This window comes from Eretmochelys imbricata, chromosome 2, assembly GCF_965152235.1.
Source record: "Eretmochelys imbricata isolate rEreImb1 chromosome 2, rEreImb1.hap1, whole genome shotgun sequence".
Lineage (NCBI taxonomy): Eukaryota > Metazoa > Chordata > Testudines > Cheloniidae > Eretmochelys > Eretmochelys imbricata.
In genome coordinates this window covers 5,496,662-5,514,979 of record NC_135573.1, presented here as the reverse complement: position 1 = coordinate 5,514,979, position 18,318 = coordinate 5,496,662, and the positions used below count along the sequence as shown (strand labels likewise).

Genomic DNA, 18,318 nt, shown 5'->3' with positions numbered 1-18,318 from the left:
AGGGTGACCAGATAGCAACTGTGAAAAAACAGGATAGGGGGTGGGGGGTAATAGGCGCCTATATAAGAAAAAGTCCCAAAAAACGGGACTGTCCGTATAAAAACGGGACATCTGGTCACCCTATGCTGAGGGGATCTGAGGTGACACAGAAGAGACAGGGCAGTGTTAACTCGGATGGCAACTTTGCACAGAAGGCTTTTGGTATCTCTCTGAGGAAGCCCAAGTTGGTTCTTTGGGATGGCAAGTCCTCTTTTTTTTTCTGGCCCCATCACAGTCCTGTTCTGAGGACGTAGATGAGACTGGCCAGGATGCCCGTGGCCATCACTGTGTAGCTGGTTTTCACGCTGCTGGCCCCGCTGATGTTGCACAAGGAATGCTCACAGCAGGAGGTAGAGATGGCGGCTACCCCGAGGTTCAGGTTTGTTTGGGGACACACCGGGGAGCATTTCTTGGTGATGCGATGCCCCTTTTTATCACCTGAAGGGGGAAAGAAAACCAGAGAAGAGAATTGTTATCAAAGAGCCCCCCCCAGAGTTCCAGCAGAGGAGAGAATGGTCTTAAAGTAGCTAAGCAACAAGCGCCAATGGAGAGGGCATGATTGGTAGTTTTGCCTCCTGCTTTTAACCCAACCAGTGTTTATCTGCTAGGAAGCGCCCGACCTTGCGCTCATTGTTGCTCTTCCGTGCCCTGGGGACAGTCAGCACAGCAATCACCCGTCTCTGGCTAGCAGTCACAGACCTGCCTGGGAACATCCTCTCCAGAGCCCTGACTATGGCTGCGGAACAGCCAAAAGAAAGGCCACCCCCCAGGCAGAGACTCCTTCCCGGGATTCAAACTGAGCCCACTGCATGCGGGGGGAGCAGGGGTTTGAGGCCTGTTGTGTGGATACCCCTGCAGGGCAGAGCTGGTCAGTAGAGGTGACCTGTCATGTGCTTCACCCCCATAGGTTTGACCTGTAGCTGAGACAAGGCACAGCACCTGTAGCAGACCAGGGAGCAAGGATTCGTTGGCAACGTCCCAGTCGGATTAAAGGGACACCAGCCCTCAAGGTTTTTGTGCATCTTTCTCTTGAGCACCAAGATAAGGGGATGGGAGTTTTGCCTGTTCTCCAAATGGGTCCCTCCCCTGAGTGCACGTAAGTGAGAAATTAGCTTCTTGGATCATTTACAGTTTCCTAAGGCCCAGGCCAGGTGCTATGCTCATCACTCCTGAGTGATTATTCATCCTTTCAGAAGCAGGACGAAAGAATCCAGCTCGCTGGCATGGGGGTGAGACAGAGTGACCCGCATCCTAAATAAACTGATAACCTGTCACTCAGACACCGTGGGGAGCAGAGACTGAGGGAAAACCGCATTGAGGTAATTCCGGGTACTCACCAATCCCTCCGGTTGCGTATATTGTGAGACAGTATTTGTCAGTGTCTGCACACTTAGTCGCTGTAACACAATTCCAGTTGGAGGGCTCGTCACTACATGTGTAGCACCACAAGGAGGCCGCTGAAAAAGGAGCACACAACCCAGCTTAGCCGCTTGCGGAAACGTCCTCTTCAGAGGAGAGGATCCAAAATGTTTCCATTTTTGGAAAAGGGAAAGCAAAAAGGTGGGGGAAGGAGGGGGGGGGGGAGAGGGACCAAAATAGAGCAAACATTTTCTATTTGAAATTAAATGCACGAGAAATTTTGGTTTTAATTTGTCTGGTCAGGGAATTCTAGGAACAATTTCAACCAGAAGGAAAATTTGCAAATATATGCCGCAATTACTTACCATGTTTCTACCCGCCCTGCCTTCTCCATCTACGTCCTTGACTCACACAAGCCAATGATCTAACTCTGCATCTCAGATGACCCTCTTTTCAGACCCATCTCTGCCTCCATCCCACAACAATCTCTCTTTCTCTGCCAGGAATGACTGACCTCCCAAGTGCAGCTCCCAAGTCTGTAGAAAGCAGAGCTCAGTGAGGCCCTTATTTCCCAGCTCCTTGCCGATTATTAATTGTCTTTCCTTGGGGAAAGCTAATTAGCTTTCTCCTCCTGTGAGAGCATCACGGTTAGCATTATATAGGGCAGTGCATCTGCAAAGCATTGTACGGACATGAATGACTCTTAATATAGCCCAGAAAATTAGATGTGTGATTAGAGGTTGTTGGGTATTTCTAGATTTCCCCAAGGAGGGCAAGAGGTGCTGGCATCACCGCCACCTTGCAATCTGGGATGTAGTGTGGTGCATCAGGGGGTGGAATGTAGCCAGACAGCCAGCCCCCCCCCCTCCCCCCCGCCCCAGACCAGCATTGCTGGAAACACAGGAGGAAGCCGGAACAGGGCACTTAACATATATTCCAGCACAGCCTTTGAAGCTGTAAAAGCACAGGTGTGCTGCTACAATGTGCCTCTGGAAACAGATACGACGATTAAGCTCACAGCAGGCAGAGGCCCTGTGACAGGCATGGCTCTTAGCCCCTACTAAATAGCATGATGCACACACACCAACATCCTAGTTGGGAAAATATTTACTCTGATAAAAGAAATGTCCAGTAGTCGACACTTATTGTTTCTCTCCCTTGCAAGTGTAAACTACTCTTGCGAAAGCTGGCGTCACCCAGACAGACCAGCCTCAATTTGGCATAAGAAAGGAGAAAGAGAATAAAGGAGTACAGAGGTATAAGTAGGGGACCTACAGCACCATGATTTTTGAGTGCTTTTCACTATCTATCTGCTGGTCAGATAAGTGACAGCCTCCCAAGGCTTCTGCAGCTAAGAGGGTCCCTATGCCTTGTCCCTTATTCGTCTTTCCGCGGAATTGAGTGACCGATCCTGGCTTGGCACAATCTGCTGCAGTTTCCACGGTATGCATCTGATGAAGTGAGCTGTAGCTCACGAAAGCTCATGCTCAAATAAATTGGTTAGTCTCTAAGGTGCCACAAGTACTCCTTTTCTTTTTGCGAATACAGACTAACACGGCTGTTACTCTGAAAACTGAAGGGAGTTCCTTGGGAGAGGTGTCGCTAGAGCAGGGGTGGGCAAACTATGGCCCGTGGGCCAGATCCAGCCCGTCAGGGCTTTGGATCCAGCCCCCGGGCCCACCACCCCCTGCGTGCCATGGGCCCCGCGCCGCTCCCTGCGGGCCCTGGGGGAGGAGGGGAGGCAGAGGGCTCCGCACGCTGCCCTCACCATGGCCAATGGGAACTTTGGGGGAGGTACCCAACCCCTTGCCCTGAGCCCCCTCCTGCACACTGCACCCCCTCCCACACCCCGCACTCCCTCCCGCACCCCAAACCCCTGCCCCAACCCTACGTTCATGACCCTGCATGCAATTTTCCCACCCAGATGTGGCCCTCGGGCCAAAAAGTTTGCCCACCCCTATGCTAGAGGATAAAAGGAATATTCCTGGTGCTGTCTGGAACAAGGCAGTCTTGCAACAATCCCATTAAAAGGATTAAGGGAGACTTACTGTGAGGTCAAAGGGCATTTGCAGTGTGTGTGGCCAAGCAAGGGTAACAACCAGGGCTTAAAATTCTCATAGAGCAGCGGTTCTCAAACTTTAGCAACCCAAAGACTCCCATTTTGATTTAAAAATTTTTGGGGACCCCCAAACTCCCCGCTCAACCCCAGACCCTGCCCCTACTCTACCCTTTCCCCCAAGGCCCCAACCTGCCCCATCTCTTCCCATCCCCACTCCGCCCCTGTCCCTCCTCTTCCCCGCCTCTTTCCACCCCCTCCCCTAAGCGCATCCCCAACCCGCTCCTCCCCCTCCCTCCCAGTGCCTCCTGCATGCTGCTGAACAGCTGTTGCCCAGCATGCAGGAGGCACTGGGAGGGAGGGGGAGGAGTTGATCAGTGGGGCCAACGGGGCCCCTGGAGTAACCTTGTGGACCCCCAGGAGTCCGTGGACCCAGTTTGAGAAATGCTGCCATAGAGTATTTTCCGGAGCCCATCATGCCCCCACCCCATTCCCCACAAAGCACGCTGGGGCTCGGGGCTTCTGCTCTGTGGGGAGTGCTGGAGCTTGGGGCTCCGGGCTTCAGCCACAGGGCCCTGTCGATCCCCTGAAACTGTCTCACGGACCACCAGAGGGCTGCAGACCTCTGGTTGAGAATCGCAACAGCATCAGGCTGGAGTCAATATTTGAAAATATTGACTGGATCTCTGCTCCGGACAGCTCTGGCTGAATTTAAGCCCTGGAAACAACACATTCAACTCACAGCCTGGCCAGGAATCTGCTGCAATAGACACTGGGGCTTGGTTAAGAGCAACCTGTTTGCCGGCAAGTGAATTCCTACTTGAGAGACACCACCTGGCTGCCTCCCACTGAGGTTCCCAAGAGACTGGAACTGCTCCTGATGTCTGGGCCAGAACCTCAGCTGACTGAGAGCAACTTGAGGGACTGTTTGTCTTAGCCTGTTCTGCTTTCTCATCTCATCAGGTGAAGGGCTGGGGGCAAGAATGGTAAGACGTTTTCTAAACATTTGCTACCATGTGCGAGTAGAGGCATTTGTAGTGACACATCTGTGTGACCCATAGAGGATCATCTACTACACCTGAGACAATACACATGATGTGCTTAGTAAGTTAGTTTAAGGGGCATCATTAACCTGAACCTTAGCGGCTTGTCTCCATGAGAAAGCTGCACCAGTTTAACTTAAATTGGTTTTAAATTGAATCATAGAATCATAGAATATCAGGGTTGGAAGGGACCTCTGGAGGTCTTCCAGTCCAACCCCCTGCTCAGGGCTTTGCAACTGAATTATTTAAGCCAGTTGCAAACCCCTGAGTGGATGCTTTTATTTTGGTTTAAGAGGGGCTTATTTCAGGGTAGTTTAAACCTGTTCCTAATCAACCTAAGCTGCATTGAAATATAAGTCTTTCTTATACCAAAATGAAGGCAGCCATATAGGGGTTTGCAGCAGTTTAAATAAATTGGTTGAAATTCACACCTTTAATTAAACCAATGCAGCTTTCTCTGAAGACGAACCCAGAGTCCATTTTTAAAAGGGAGTTAAAATTCATTTCTGGTCGTATCCCTGTACCTGAATCCAGTCTATCAAAATCTGTGGGTTTATAATGCTACCTTTTAACATGTTTTCTCTCCCCGTAGATGTGAAAGACTCACAATAGAACAGGGCAAACTGGCTGACCCCAATAGTGAAAGAGTGAATCTGGCACTACATAAAGCGCTGTCAAAGGTGCAAAGTAAACAAACTGAAAAACACAGGGACAGTTTTTTTTCTCTCTAATCACAGCTACAGTAACCCCAGGGGTCACCGATAACAGCTGTAGAAACAGGTCAGACCATTTTCGTTGATGATGTCCCTTTAAATTGCAACACTCTTGGGTTAGCAGCCGCCAGAGCATCTTCTTCACAGGTTGCTCCAGATGGGCTATAACATATAAACATGTTGCAGAGGCCCCTTTTCCCCCTAAGGTCTCCTATCCAGGCATTGAGCAGACTCAGCCCAGCCTTGGTTCCCATTCTGCAAATACACTACGTTGAGGACTCGTGGCACCTTAGAAACTAACCAATTTATTTGAGCATAAGCTTTCGTGGGCTAAAACCCACTTCATCGGAGGCATGCAGTGGAAAATACAGTGGGAAGATAAGTTTCAGAGTAACAGCCGTGTTAGTCTGTATTCGCAAAAAGAAAAGGAGTACTTGTGGCACCTTAGAGACTAACCAGTTTATTTGAGCATGAGCTTTCGTGAGCTACAGCTCACTGTAGCTCACGAAAGCTCATGCTCAAATAAACTGGTTAGTCTCTAAGGTGCCACAAGTACTCCTTTTCTTTTAGTGGGAAGATAGATATACACAGAGAACACGAAAAAGTGGGTGTTGCCATACACACTAGAATGAGAGTGATCAATTACGGTGAGCGATTACCAGCAGGAGAACTACATGGAGAACTACTTGGAGTAACCTTAGGGTGTAAATAGTCCTGATGATTGCAATGGGTTGACTCACACGCACACAGCGTCTCACATGTGAACGTGTTTGCAGGGTCAGGGCTTTAGCTTTTAAAAGCAGATGAGATCAGAACAGGTGGTGCAGAACAACAGTCCCCTTGAAAGCATCCAACCTTTAGCCAGGCAGCTAGAAGTTATAGCTGATTGTGTAAATTACTCATCTTCAACTGCTTAATCATTGCATGCATTTATTTTTTGGTTTATTAAATTTGATAAGTTACTGTGTAATGGCTCAGTCCTGCAAGCGGGGGCGGGGGGTGGACGGAACGCCTTGGGATATAGGAGGGATCCAACCCAAGAGATAAGGCCGTGTCAGTGCATTAACTGTAGAATCTTTACCACCGATACTGTAAAATCTCCCTGTGTCCCTGCCATGTCTAAACTGGGTTCTCTCTCATCTGCATATTCTTTCTCTAGCATAGAAGAATTATTAGCTCACCTCGCTCCACGCACAGGACTGCAGCCAGCAGGGTGAAAAGAAAAGCCTTCATCTTCACTACAGTCTTCGCACAAGGGCAGCTGCACCACCAGCACCAGGGCAGGTTTTATAGCTCGGTGGTGTTTGTTTTAGGTTACTATGGCGATGGTAATTTTAGGGTTTGGGGTGTCACATGGAGCACAACACAAGGCTGATGAGTGTGGGTGTGTGGGAAGGAGTCTGGTCATGTTAAGAATCCAGCTGGAATTTCCCCTCCCTGATTTTCCTGTTTTACAAAGGAGCATGTGAATTGCCAGACTGACTTTGCCCAGTGGTGTAGCCAACATCCTCCTGGGTCCAACAGTGGTCACTTCTCACTGCTTCAGAGGAAGGGGCAAATAAACCTATAGCAGACAAAAATAACCTCCCCCTAAGGGAAGTTTCTGCCTGATCCCTTTAGTTAGTGTTTGGCTTATGTCCTACAACATGAAAGGTTTGGATCTCAGACTAGGGAAGGCCCATGAGAATTTGTTTTTAATTAGGCGGGGAGTTTAGGGTTTCATTCTTTTGTTACATTTTCTTCAAACCATTCTTGTGTCAGCATGCTCACAGCCATTGAGGGAAATGCAAGGAGTGAAGGAATTAAGTAGAAAATATAAATTTTTTTTTAAAGAAATGTGGACAATTTGAAAGCATGCGTTTTCCCATTGGGTATCTGACAATCTGTTTTTTGCATTTTCTGACTTTTCAGTGACTTTTGTTTTTAATGAAAAACCTTGCTTTCACAATCAGACATTTCCAAACACTACGTGTTTCTCTTTCAACTTTTGAAGACTAAATTGTGTTGATTAAAGAAAGAAAAATCCTGCCATGTGACCGAACTGACCAATCAAAACTGAGTGCCAACAATTTGAAATCAAAAGAAAACACTTCTGGAGAACAGTGAATGGATACACTTTTGTTTGCAAATTTCAAAAAAATGAAATGTGTTTGCAGAAAAAAGGACCAAATTTAGACAAAACACATTTTTACTGGCAAAATATTCGCCAGCTCTGAGTATGCCAGACGGTACATAGAAGTTCTTCACTGACCTTCTATGTCTTAGGTATTCTTTTGTATAACTCTATCATATCAGCCCTTCTCAATGAACTGCAAGGCCCAAGGGCCAGATCCTCAATAGGTGTAAATTGTCATAACTTCAGTAAAGTCAGTGGAGCTACGCCAGTTTACGCCATCTGAGGAGCAGCTACTCAGTCATCACAAGCCTCTAATAATTTTCTTGGCCTGTCCCTTTACCCTTCTGTTTCTGCTCTATCTTTCTGAGATGGAATCATGATATCAGCAGTAGTTTCTCCAGATGCCAATGCACATACAGCCCAAAAATGCTCTGGCAAATTTTCATGCCCTATTCTTTTGCAAATGACCATCTAACTTGCTGTTCTCCATCATCGCCTATTTCTCTCTCCCACTCAATATCCATGTTTCTGATGATTTTCCACATAGAGCCATTAGCTCACTTGGAAAATATGCTTGTCACCTAAAGGCGATTAAAGAGATAAGGTGGGTGAGGTAATATCTTTCATGGGACCAACTTCTTTTTCTGGGTAAATTCTGGTATGGAGTCATCTCTGAGTTCTTTATAGTCGGTGGTGTTGGAGGGTTGTCGGTTGGCCTCATTAACGTAGTCATCACAACTGAGGATTACAGTGGCGCCCCCTTTGTCTGCTGATTTGATGGCTATCTGGTCCTTAGATTTCCGGGACTGTACAGCTGTCCTCTCGGCAGTGGAGAGATTGTGGTGGATGTGATGTTTGTTAAGGGTTTCACAGTCAACTTTTTCCCTGAAGCAATCAATGTAATGACCAAGAAGGGCATGGTTTTGCATGCTCTGTGGTGTCCAGTCAGATGTCATTCAAAGGTAATGTCATTTTTCCAGCACCCACTCTTCTTAGGCACATTAATCTTGCTAATTTGGAGCCCCGTGTGACTCAAGCTTGGGCGTCTCTGCTTTCTCATCGGGTCGAGTGATGAAACTTGAAGCAAACAGAGGCAAGAATTAAATAACCAAACCTCACAAGGGTGTGTCAGTCTGAAAACCTTCCAGGCCTTCAGCGTGATATCAAGTGCGAGGCAGAAGGCAGCAAGTTGACATGGCATGCCATGTCCTGTCTTGTCTTGCTGGGATTACAAAACAGCACCATGTCGATATTATTGGAGGTGTGGGTAGAATCAGAAGAAAGGTGTTCTTTACTGGGTGTCTTACTGCTGATCAGAACATATCATATCAGTGCTGTTCAACATCCTCATAAATGATCTGGAAAAAGGGGTAAACAGTGAGGTGGCAAAATTTGCAGATGATACAAAACCACTCAAGATAGTTAAGTCTCAGGCAGACTGCGAAGAGCTACAAAAGGATCTCTCAAAACTGGGTGACTGGGCAACAAAATGGCAGCTGAAATTCAATGTTGATAAATGCAAAGTAATGCACATTGGAAAATATAATCCCAACCATACATATTAAATGATGGGGTCTAAATTAGCTGCTACCACTCAAGAAAGAGATCTTGGAGCCACTGTGGATAGTTCTCTGAAAACATCTACTCAATGTGCAGTCAAAATAGCAGTCAAAAAGGTGAACAGAATGTTGGGCATCATTAAGAAGGGGATAGATAATCAGACAGAAAATATCATAATGCTTCTATATAAATCCATGGTACGCCCGCACCTTGAATACTGCGTGCAGATGTGGTCGCCCCATCTCAAACAAGATATATTGGAATTGGAAAAGGTTCAGAAAAGGGCAACAAAAATTATTAGGGATATGGAACGGCTGCCGTGTGAGGAGAGAGAAATAGAATTGGGACTTTTCAGTTTGGAAAAGAGATGACTAAGGGATATATGATTGAGGTCTATAAAATCATGATTGGTGTGGAGAAAGTAAATATGGAAGTGTTATGTACTCCTTCTCAAAACACAAAAACTAGGGGTCACTAAATGAAATTAATAGGCAGCAGGTTTAAAACAAACAAAAGGAAGTATTTCTTCACACAATGCACAGTCAACCTGTGGAACTCCTTGCCAGAGGATGCTGTGAAGGCCAAGACTATAACAGGCTTAAAAAACAAACTGAATAAGTTCATGGAGGATAGGTTCATCAATGGCTATTAGCCAGGATGGGCAGGGATGGTGTCCCTAGCCTCTGTTTGCCAGAAGCTGGGATTGGGCAACAGAGGATGGATCACTTGATGATTCCCTGTTCTGTTCATTCCCTCTGGGGCACCTGACATTGGCCACTGTTGGAAGACAGGACACTGGGCTAGATGGACCTTTGGTCTGACCCAGTATGGCTGTTCTTATTTTCATATGATTACTCCAAGAAAAATAGTTCCTGATTGAAAGTGGTTTAAATTAAACATGCGCTGAAAAATTATAATCCTACTTTTGGTTGGTGAGTGTGAACCTGTGGGACTGGGCAGTGAGGCTGTTTGTGCTCCCCAGACCTGCATCTGTCTCAAGGGAGAAGTATCTATCATGCTCCAAAGTATGGTGCTTGTGGTTGGCTGTGGCCCAGCGCTGGGCTCTGGGAGGGTTTTCCAGCCTTTCATGCCCATCCAAGCCGCCCTTGGCTCCCTGAGTAGCTGCTTCGCCTCTGGCTTGGTCAGGTGGCAAGAATTCAAACATGATCAGATTTGCTGCTGAAGCCCAGACTGGCACGGGGAGGAACCGTACAAGAGGAGGGAACCAAACGGCGCAGAGACCTGGGGAGATGAGAGTGGAGGGGCAGCGGGGACAATCTGCACCAATGGAAGCAAATCACACCATTCAAGGAGAGGAAGGGAACCACCCAGTACTGGTGGAAGCCCGGCAGCTACGCTGACGCAAGTGGATTTCATGAAACCGAGCCTCTAATTGCTGCAGGAAGGGAGCTGAGTTGCAGTTGGGATGTGCCCACGAGAGGATCTCCTATTCCCAGCCACTGCTTCTACCAGCCTCCAGGGAAGCCAGCAGACCACCCCGCTGCCTCCTTTAGGGTGACCAGATGTTCTGATTTTATAGGGACAGTCCCGATTTTTGGGTCTTTTTTTCACATAGGCATCTCCTATCCCGATTTTTGACACTTGCTCTCTGGTCAGCCTAGCCTCCTTCCTCCTGCCCCATAGAGGGCTCATCCCTGCTGCCCCCCACTTCCCTTCCTAGGGCCTGCAGGCTGCCCTCCACATCCCTTTGGCTCCTGCCGTGCTCTGGAGGAAAGAGGTGCCCTCCCTGTTGATCCCCTGTTCCCCTCCGTGGCTGTTTGTAGGGGTCAGTGAGGGAGGGTCTGTTGCTCCTGTTCCTTTTCCCTACCTCATTCTAGAAATAAGGGCCGACAGAGGGCTTGGGCCCCACCGTTTCACCCGCATCACCGTGCCCTGCCGCAGTTCTCACCCCTCCCCCTCTGCCCATCACCCTGGCTTCCTTCCTGCCATGCTCCTCCCAGCCGCCTTCCTTCCTACTGCCTGCCTCCACCCTCGGCCAATGCCCAGAGATCTCCCACCTGTTTCCTTCCATCACTCCATCCCCAGAGACCATCCACCTGCTCCCAGCACCCACCCTGCTCTCAGGACTGACCCTCTCACCCGCACATATTCCTTCCCAAGCCCACCTCCCCGAGCTTCCAGTTGTGATGTATTGAAAACTGTGTTAAAATGAGAAGCTACCACTTTAAGAGTAAGAGGTTTCCTGCTCATGCTTGTAGGCTAGGGTGCTCTGCAGGGAACCATAGGATCTAACAGCCAGTTTGCAAAGGGACAGATTAGTGCAAAGGGACAGATTAGTGCCTCGCTACTTTATGGAGCAGCCTGCTTCATCTCTCTCTCTCTCTCTCTTCATTTGTTTGTCTTTGGTTCTTGTGTGTCAGGGCTTTGGATTCTAAGAAATAAAGTAGTGGTGCACTGAAACAGTCCAGCAAGTGGTTTTCTGGTTTTTAATCTAACTTCTCTCCGGGTATGTCTGCACACAACACCAGAGACCCCTCACAACACCAGAGACGTCTCTTCTCCCTGACAGTGGCCTGAACTCTGCCACTGTTTGCCCTCCGGGTGAATCAAGACTCTGGGGATAACTCATATGCCCTGTCTGATCAGTTTAGTTGTCTTGATCCATAACAAAGAGAGTGTGAGCTAAGTTCCCATTCCACCTAAAATCCCATTCAGGATTTTAAGAGACAAACAGGCTCCCCTCCGCAATGAATGCAGTGATCATTCGTCAAAATTACTCTGCAGAAGGGTGGCACTGTCCAAATGAGAACTAGCCCTGCAAGCAGGGCCCTGGCCGCAGTGCACAAACAACTGCGGGCAGGGCGTGTGAGCTGCCAGAGAAATGTGTGAGAAAACTGTGAACCTTGGCTATTATTTGTTTGGATTGCAAAAATGCCCTAATCAGATCAAGGCCCCGTTGTGCCAGAGGCTTCACTGACACACAGTAACAGAGCCGCCTTGCCCTGAAGACTGGAAAGTGAAACAAACTCCCCAGTGCATCTGAGTCCAAGAAACAAAACTTTAACTTCAGTACAGAACTGAAACTGATTCTCCTGCCAGCTAATCTGAGAAATGAAATTTACTATTAGCGATGAAATAAAACTGACAAAATACAGAGAACAGCCAGAGGAAAACAAAACACAGCTGGGGGTGCAGAGGAGGGAAAACAAAGAATTTTATTGTTTTTAAGCTCCATGCAGTTGTAGGCATCAACGGTGTTGCAAAATTTAAAACAAAAAACAAAAAAAACTAACTAAATAGAGGCTTTAAAACCAGGAAATGAGAGATTGCAAATAGAATGATGAGAACAGATCTTACAAACGTAATAGGAAGGCAAGAAAAGATTAAAATGTCTAAAAATAGATGAGGGAAATTATTAAAATTCAGCCAGGGTTGCTAACCAATGGTGGTCAGAAAGAGAATGGGCAGGGGTTAAGAAATAACAAGGCAAAGGAAAAAAATAAATCAAACAAGCCCAACAGGCAAAGTTGTCAAAAAATGAAAAGGGTCCACTGGGTGAGGAATAATCAGATAAGAGACCTGATTCCCCTTTGCTCGTCACCTTGTGTTCTTGCTTATCCCTGTGCAAGAGGAGTGCAAAGAGGCTGTAGAATACAGTGGTGTTTCACACACACGTCACTCACAAGGCAAGGTTTCGGGGTCCCATTCACCAGGATGCTGCAGCTGCTTTGCACTACTCGGGTGAACCCCGTTAGGTCAGGTTTAAGGTTCATTTGCATCACAGCGAATTTGTCCCTTTGAATCTTAGGATCATGGAAATGCAGGGTTGCAAAGAACCTCGAGAGGTCATCTAGTTCAGCCCGTGGTGCTCAGGCAGGACCCAAGTAAACCTAGACCAGCCCTCACAGGTGTTTGTCCAACCTGTTCTTAAAAACCTCCAGCGATGGGGATTCCCCAACCTCCCTTGGAAGCCTCTTCCAGAGCGTAACTACCTTTAGAATGTCCTACCCCCGGTGGACATGGGGAACAATTGATCACCATCCTCTTTCTGACAGCCTTTTACATAGTGGAAGACTGTTATCATACTTCCTCACATACATACTCACTTTAACCGTCATTATTGGGTCTTCTCACACATTGGAAGGCCTCCAGGCTGCCCACGGAGCTTCTGTTACGGGGGTAAAGCCTGTATTTTCAGGCATCTACCTTCAGGCAATGATGCTGGATTACTGCTCATGAATACCGGGCAGATTTTTCAAAAGAGCTCAGCACCCATTGAAACCTGGCCAGTAATTGCATTGCTCGCTCTCTTGCCTTCGTAGTAGGAACAAACGGCCCAGATACAAAATCCAGCCCCTTCAAGGCAGCATATGAAAGGAAGCTCCAATCTATCTTGTGCCCTTAATTATATCCTGAAACTCCTTTTCTCCCTGTGAATCCATGCACTATATTTAATAAGATTTATATTTGAAGGACCAATACAGTTTTATTTTTTTTTTATTTATAATTTTTATTAATTTTCCAAATACACCAAAATACCAGATTCATCATCATGCACAAAGTAAATAAAGAGGGGTAGGACAAAGGGAGGGGAGGGAAGCAACATATCTATCTTCAGGGCCTATGTTAATCAGAGACCTCTAAAAATTGCTTTGAATTTTTCAGGAATTGCCTTTCTGCAGAACACCAGTAGTTCGTTAGTGCCGAGGTCAGCCACATCGCTGAGCCAGGCATCAATACCTGGGGGGAATCGACTTGTCCATTTTTGCAGAATTAATTTTTTAGCGAGCCCAGTTTTATTTAAATTGCTTTTTTTCATCATTCCATAGATCCCACGGCTGGCAGGTATCATTGGGACAGGGGTGGGAAAACTACGGCCTGCAGATGTTTTAATCCAGCCCCCGAGCTCCCACCAGGGAGCGGGGTTGGGAGCTTTCCCCACTGGATTGCTTCAGCTGGGGAGCAGCGTTGTGGGCTTGCCTTGCTCTGCTCTGCACATGCAGCAGCTCCGCCTGGCTCCTGGAATCAGGGGCCGCTAGGGGGCTCCGCACGCTGCCCCTGCCCCAAGTGCCAGCTCTGCAGCTTCCATTGGCCAGGAATCACGGCCAATGGGAGCTGCAGGGGCGGTGCCAGTGGACAAGACAGTGCGCACAGTGGCGTGGCCCCGCCTTCACATGGAAGCCGGAGGGGGGACGGGGCCGCTGTTTCCAGGAGCTGCTTCAGGTAAGCGCCGCCTGGATCCAGCACCCCTGAGCCGCCCCCCACGCCCCAACCCTCTACCCCAGCCCTGATCATCCTCCAAACCATTTGATTCCAGCCCAGAGCACCCTCCTGCACCCCAAACCCCTCATCCCCAGCCCCAACCCAGAGTCTGCACCCCCAGCCGGAGCCCTCATCCTCACCATGTGCCCCAATCCCCTGCCCCAGCCGGCCCTCCATACAATTTCCATACTGAGATGTGGCCCTCAGGCCAAAAAGTTTGCCCACCCCTGCATTGGGATCATCTCATCTTTAACAGAACTGAGCGGATAGCACAAAAAATTGTCCAGCCCTTTTCATTCTAATCTGGCAATGAATTCCCCTTGGATCAGATCTGCGACCTTTTGGTATTCACTTTTCGTTCATGTTCTCACTTGACGGCAGGGTTTGTCTCTTTGCTGCATGTTTGTGCAGCACCTAGCACATTGAGGGCCTGATCCCTGTGTCGAAGCTCCAGGTATTACCATAATGCAAATAATCATAGAATGGTAGGACTGGAAGGGACCTCGAGAGGTCATCTAGTCCGGTCCCCTGCACTGATGGCAGGACTAAGTATTATCTAGACCATCCCTAACAGGTGTTTGTCTAACCTGCTCTTAAAAATCTCCAATGATGGAGATTCCACAACCTCCGTGGGCAATTTATTCCAGTGCTTAACCACCCTGACAGTTAAGAAGTTTTTTCTAATGTCCAACCTAAACTGCCCTTGCTGCAATTTAAGCCCATTGCTTCCTGTCTTGTCCTTAGAGGTGAAGAAGAACAATTTTTCTCTCTCCTCCTTATAACAACCTTTTATGTACTTGAAAACTGTTCTCATGTCCCCTCTCAGGCTTCTCTTCCCCAGACTAAACAAACCCAATTTTTTCAATCTTCCCTCTTAGGTCATGTTGCTCTTCTCTGGACTTTCTCCAATTTGTCCACATCTTTCCAGAAATGTGGTGCCCAGACGTGGACACAACACTCCAGTTGAGACCTAATCAGCACGGACTAGAGCAGAAGAATTACTTCTTTTGTCTTGCTTACAACACTCCTGCTAATACATCCCAGAATGATGTTTGCTTTTTTTGCAACAGTGTTACACTGTTGCCTCATATTTAGCTTGTGATCCACTATGACCCCCAGATCCCTTTCCACAATACTCCATAGGCAGTCACTTTCCATTTTGCATGTGTGCAACTGATTGTTCCTTCCCAAGTGGAGTACTTTGCATTCATCCTTATTGAATTTCATCTTATTTTCTTCAGACCTTTTCTCCAGTTTGTCCACATATGAATAATACCAGCATAAAGGCTCGCTAAAATTAAAATTTTAGCTTTGCCAAAGGAGGTCCTGCCCCACCTGCCCAGAAATATTCAGTGTAGCCCACACAATTTTATCATGAGTTTTGCAATGTTTGGTACTTTTCTTCAAGCCCCAGCTCCTGGAGGCATGTGATTGTGAGACAATCTCAACTTTGGTCTGGAAAAAAAGTAAGTTTCTCACCCTCATGGTTAGGGAGAAAAGCTTGAAACGGTGATTCCCTAATGTCTCAAAAAACAGAGGTCAAATGAAAACATCCCAGCATTTATTATTTGTAAAATCTCATGATTTTTAAGCCATTCTCAAGATTTGTTAGGGTGCCTGACTCACGATGGTTTTGAATGCTTGGGGTTGGTGGCACAGCTGAAACCTGTGCTATGGGATGAGACATGGTAGGTGAATTTTCAGGAGGGACAGTTGGCTTTATAATGAGAAGCTAGCTTCAACCTTTACCGTGGAGAAGTTGTGATCGTTCATCTAACTAAACTATCCGTTTCCATCTTTGTAGTCTCTGTGGCTGATTTTTATGAGCATGGGCTGTAATAATTATGGCCTTGTTCCTAGATGAGAGTGGGTGAAACTCACACCTGGTCATATGTCCTCTATGACTATTCCAGGCTTCCCCACCCCACCCCATCACTTCCCACCGCACCCATGGCTCATGTTGGAATAACAAGTCAGAACCTGGTTTCAAATGGGAAGGGAGCTGGACGTGTCCCAGTGGAACCTGGGACCAGCCCTGTTTGGATCCAGAAACCTGTCACACATACAGCAATAGACCTGAGCAATAGCATGAACAAAGTCCTCGGGAGGAGAGGAAAGGTAATGAAATCTCAATCCTGAGGTGTGGAACAAACATCCTCACAAGACATGGGTGTTAGTTTGGTCTGGTTGCATAAGACTTTGTTGTTCTTTGATGCACAAGCCCATAGGGTGTGGAAGAGGTGGTCACTCCAGTAACTGCTAGGTTGAAACCATCCCAGCCCCACCAAACAATTTCTGATGGGTGTTTCTAGGCAGTGAATTTCCAGCAAGCCGGCAGAGTTAATGAATGAAGGAGGATCTCAGAAAGCACAATGGGACTTGGCACTGAGAAGACTTTAAGGCCAGAAGGGACCATCATGATCATCTAGTCTGATCTCCTGCACATCGAAGGTCACAGAACCTCACCCACCCACTCCTGTAATAGACCCCTCACCTCTGGATGAGTTACTGACATCCTCGGCTCTTGATTTAAAGACTTTAAGTTACAGAGAATTCACCATTTACTCCAGTTCAAACCAGCAAGTAACCCGTGCCCCATGCTGCAGAAGAAACCAAAAAAACCCCCAGGGTCTCTGCCAACCTAACCCAGGGAAAATTTCCTTCCCGACCTCAAATATGGCGATCAGTTAGACCCTGAGCATGTGGTTGAGACCCACCAGCCAGATACCTGGGAAATAATTATCTGTAGTAACTCAGAGCCCTTCCCATCTAGTGTCCCTTCACTGGCTGTTGAGGATATTTGCTCATAGCAGATGTGGATATGCCATTGTAGACAACTTTACCATACTATTTTCTCCACCCTCCTCAAGGACAATGCAGCCATTAAACAATGTGTGACGGGGCAAGGCCAAATGGCTATGGAAAAGTAGTGGGAGATAGATATATTAGCTCCAGGCTAAACAAATCCCTGGTACCAGGATAAGTGAAATGACAGCTGCTCCAGGTCAATTAAGACACCTGGGGCCAATTAAGAACTTTCCAGAAGGCAGGGAAAAGGCTAGGGACACCTGAAGCCAATCAGGGGCTGGCTGAAACTAGTTAAAAGCCTCCCAGTCAGTCAGGTGGGTGTGCATGTCAGGAGCTGTGGGAGGAAGTTGCGCTGTTGGAGAGGCTGAGTAGTACACACCATATCAGGCACAAGGAAGGAGGCCCTGAGGTAAGGGTGAAGTGGAGCTTGGGGAAGTGAGGGCTGCTGTGGGGGAAGTAGCCCAGGGAATTGTACATGTCATGTTTCTAAAAGGTCAGCTACCATAGCTGATACTATTAGGGTCCGTGGGCTGGAGCCTGGAGTAGAGGGTGGGCCTGGGCTCCCCCCCTCCACCTTTGCCCCCTGATTAATCACTGAGACTGGGGGACAACAGAGACTGTGCAAGGAAGGATAGCTTCTCCTCACCTCCCTCGCTGGCTTATGATGAAAATAGCTCAGTAGACTGTGACCCTTATCTCTAGAGAGAGAAGGGTTACATGGAGGGTCACAGTGAGCCTCTGAGGCTAGCGAAATCCACCAGGAAACGCGGGACCCACGGAGGCAAGGACAGAGCTTTGTCACAAATGCTGGAAGGAGCACGTTGAGATCCTACTAAACCACAAAGCCACAATCTCTGAAAACACCGAGTCTACTCCACAATGCTCAGCAATGGAACACCGTGCTAATCCCCCATTTTCTGAGGAAGTCCGGCATGCCATCACCCAGACAAAAAAACCACAAGGCACCAGGCATCCCAGCTGAGGTTTTTAAAGCTGGTGGAACAATGCTCCAGCACAAACTTTGCAAACTCCTTGACAAAATCTGGATCTGTGAAGAAATTCCACCTGACTTTAACAATGCCAACATTGTTACAATGTGCAAGAAAGGGGACAAATCTTTGTGCAGGGACTACAGAGGTATTGCCCTCCTCTCCATTGCAGGGAAGATCCTTGCTCGAATCCTACTAAACTGCCTTTTCACCCTTGCCGAGGAACTTTTCTCCAAATCACAGTGTGGGTTCAGGCCATCCCGAGGCACAACTGACATGATGTTCATGGCACGACAGTTTCAGGAGAAGTGCAGAGAGCAACACCAGGAACTGTTCATGGCATTCATTGATCTAACCAAGGCCTTTGACTCTATCAATCGCGATGCTCTATGGAAGGTGCTGTGAGGTTTGG

At 47.6% G+C, this 18,318-nt stretch overlaps 1 protein-coding gene across 1 annotated transcript; it reads right to left on the bottom strand.

Moving 5' to 3' along the window:
- Nucleotides 1-268: 268 nt before the first annotated feature.
- LOC144260256 (lymphocyte antigen 6E-like) lies at nucleotides 269-6,443 on the bottom strand. Its single transcript, XM_077808813.1, has 3 exons — nucleotides 6,392-6,443; nucleotides 1,377-1,496; nucleotides 269-477 (listed from the first exon to the last, which is right to left on the bottom strand). Exons 1-3 carry the CDS (start codon nucleotides 6,441-6,443, stop codon nucleotides 269-271), a joined length of 381 nt encoding a protein of 126 aa, XP_077664939.1.
- Between the last annotated feature and the right edge of the window lie 11,875 nt (nucleotides 6,444-18,318).

Bases quoted from the DNA above. Each gene is read 5' to 3' on its own strand.
- LOC144260256 (XM_077808813.1), bottom strand. From the start codon at position 6,443: ATGAAGGCTTTTCTTTTCACCCTGCTGGCTGCAGTCCTGTGCGTGGAG. The intron at 1,497-6,391 runs GTGAGCTAATAA...CTCCTTTTTCAG, and splicing joins AGTCCTGTGCGTGGAGCGAG to CGGCCTCCTTGTGGTGCTAC. The intron at 478-1,376 runs GTGAGTACCCGG...TTCCCCCTTCAG, and splicing joins ATACGCAACCGGAGGGATTG to GTGATAAAAAGGGGCATCGC.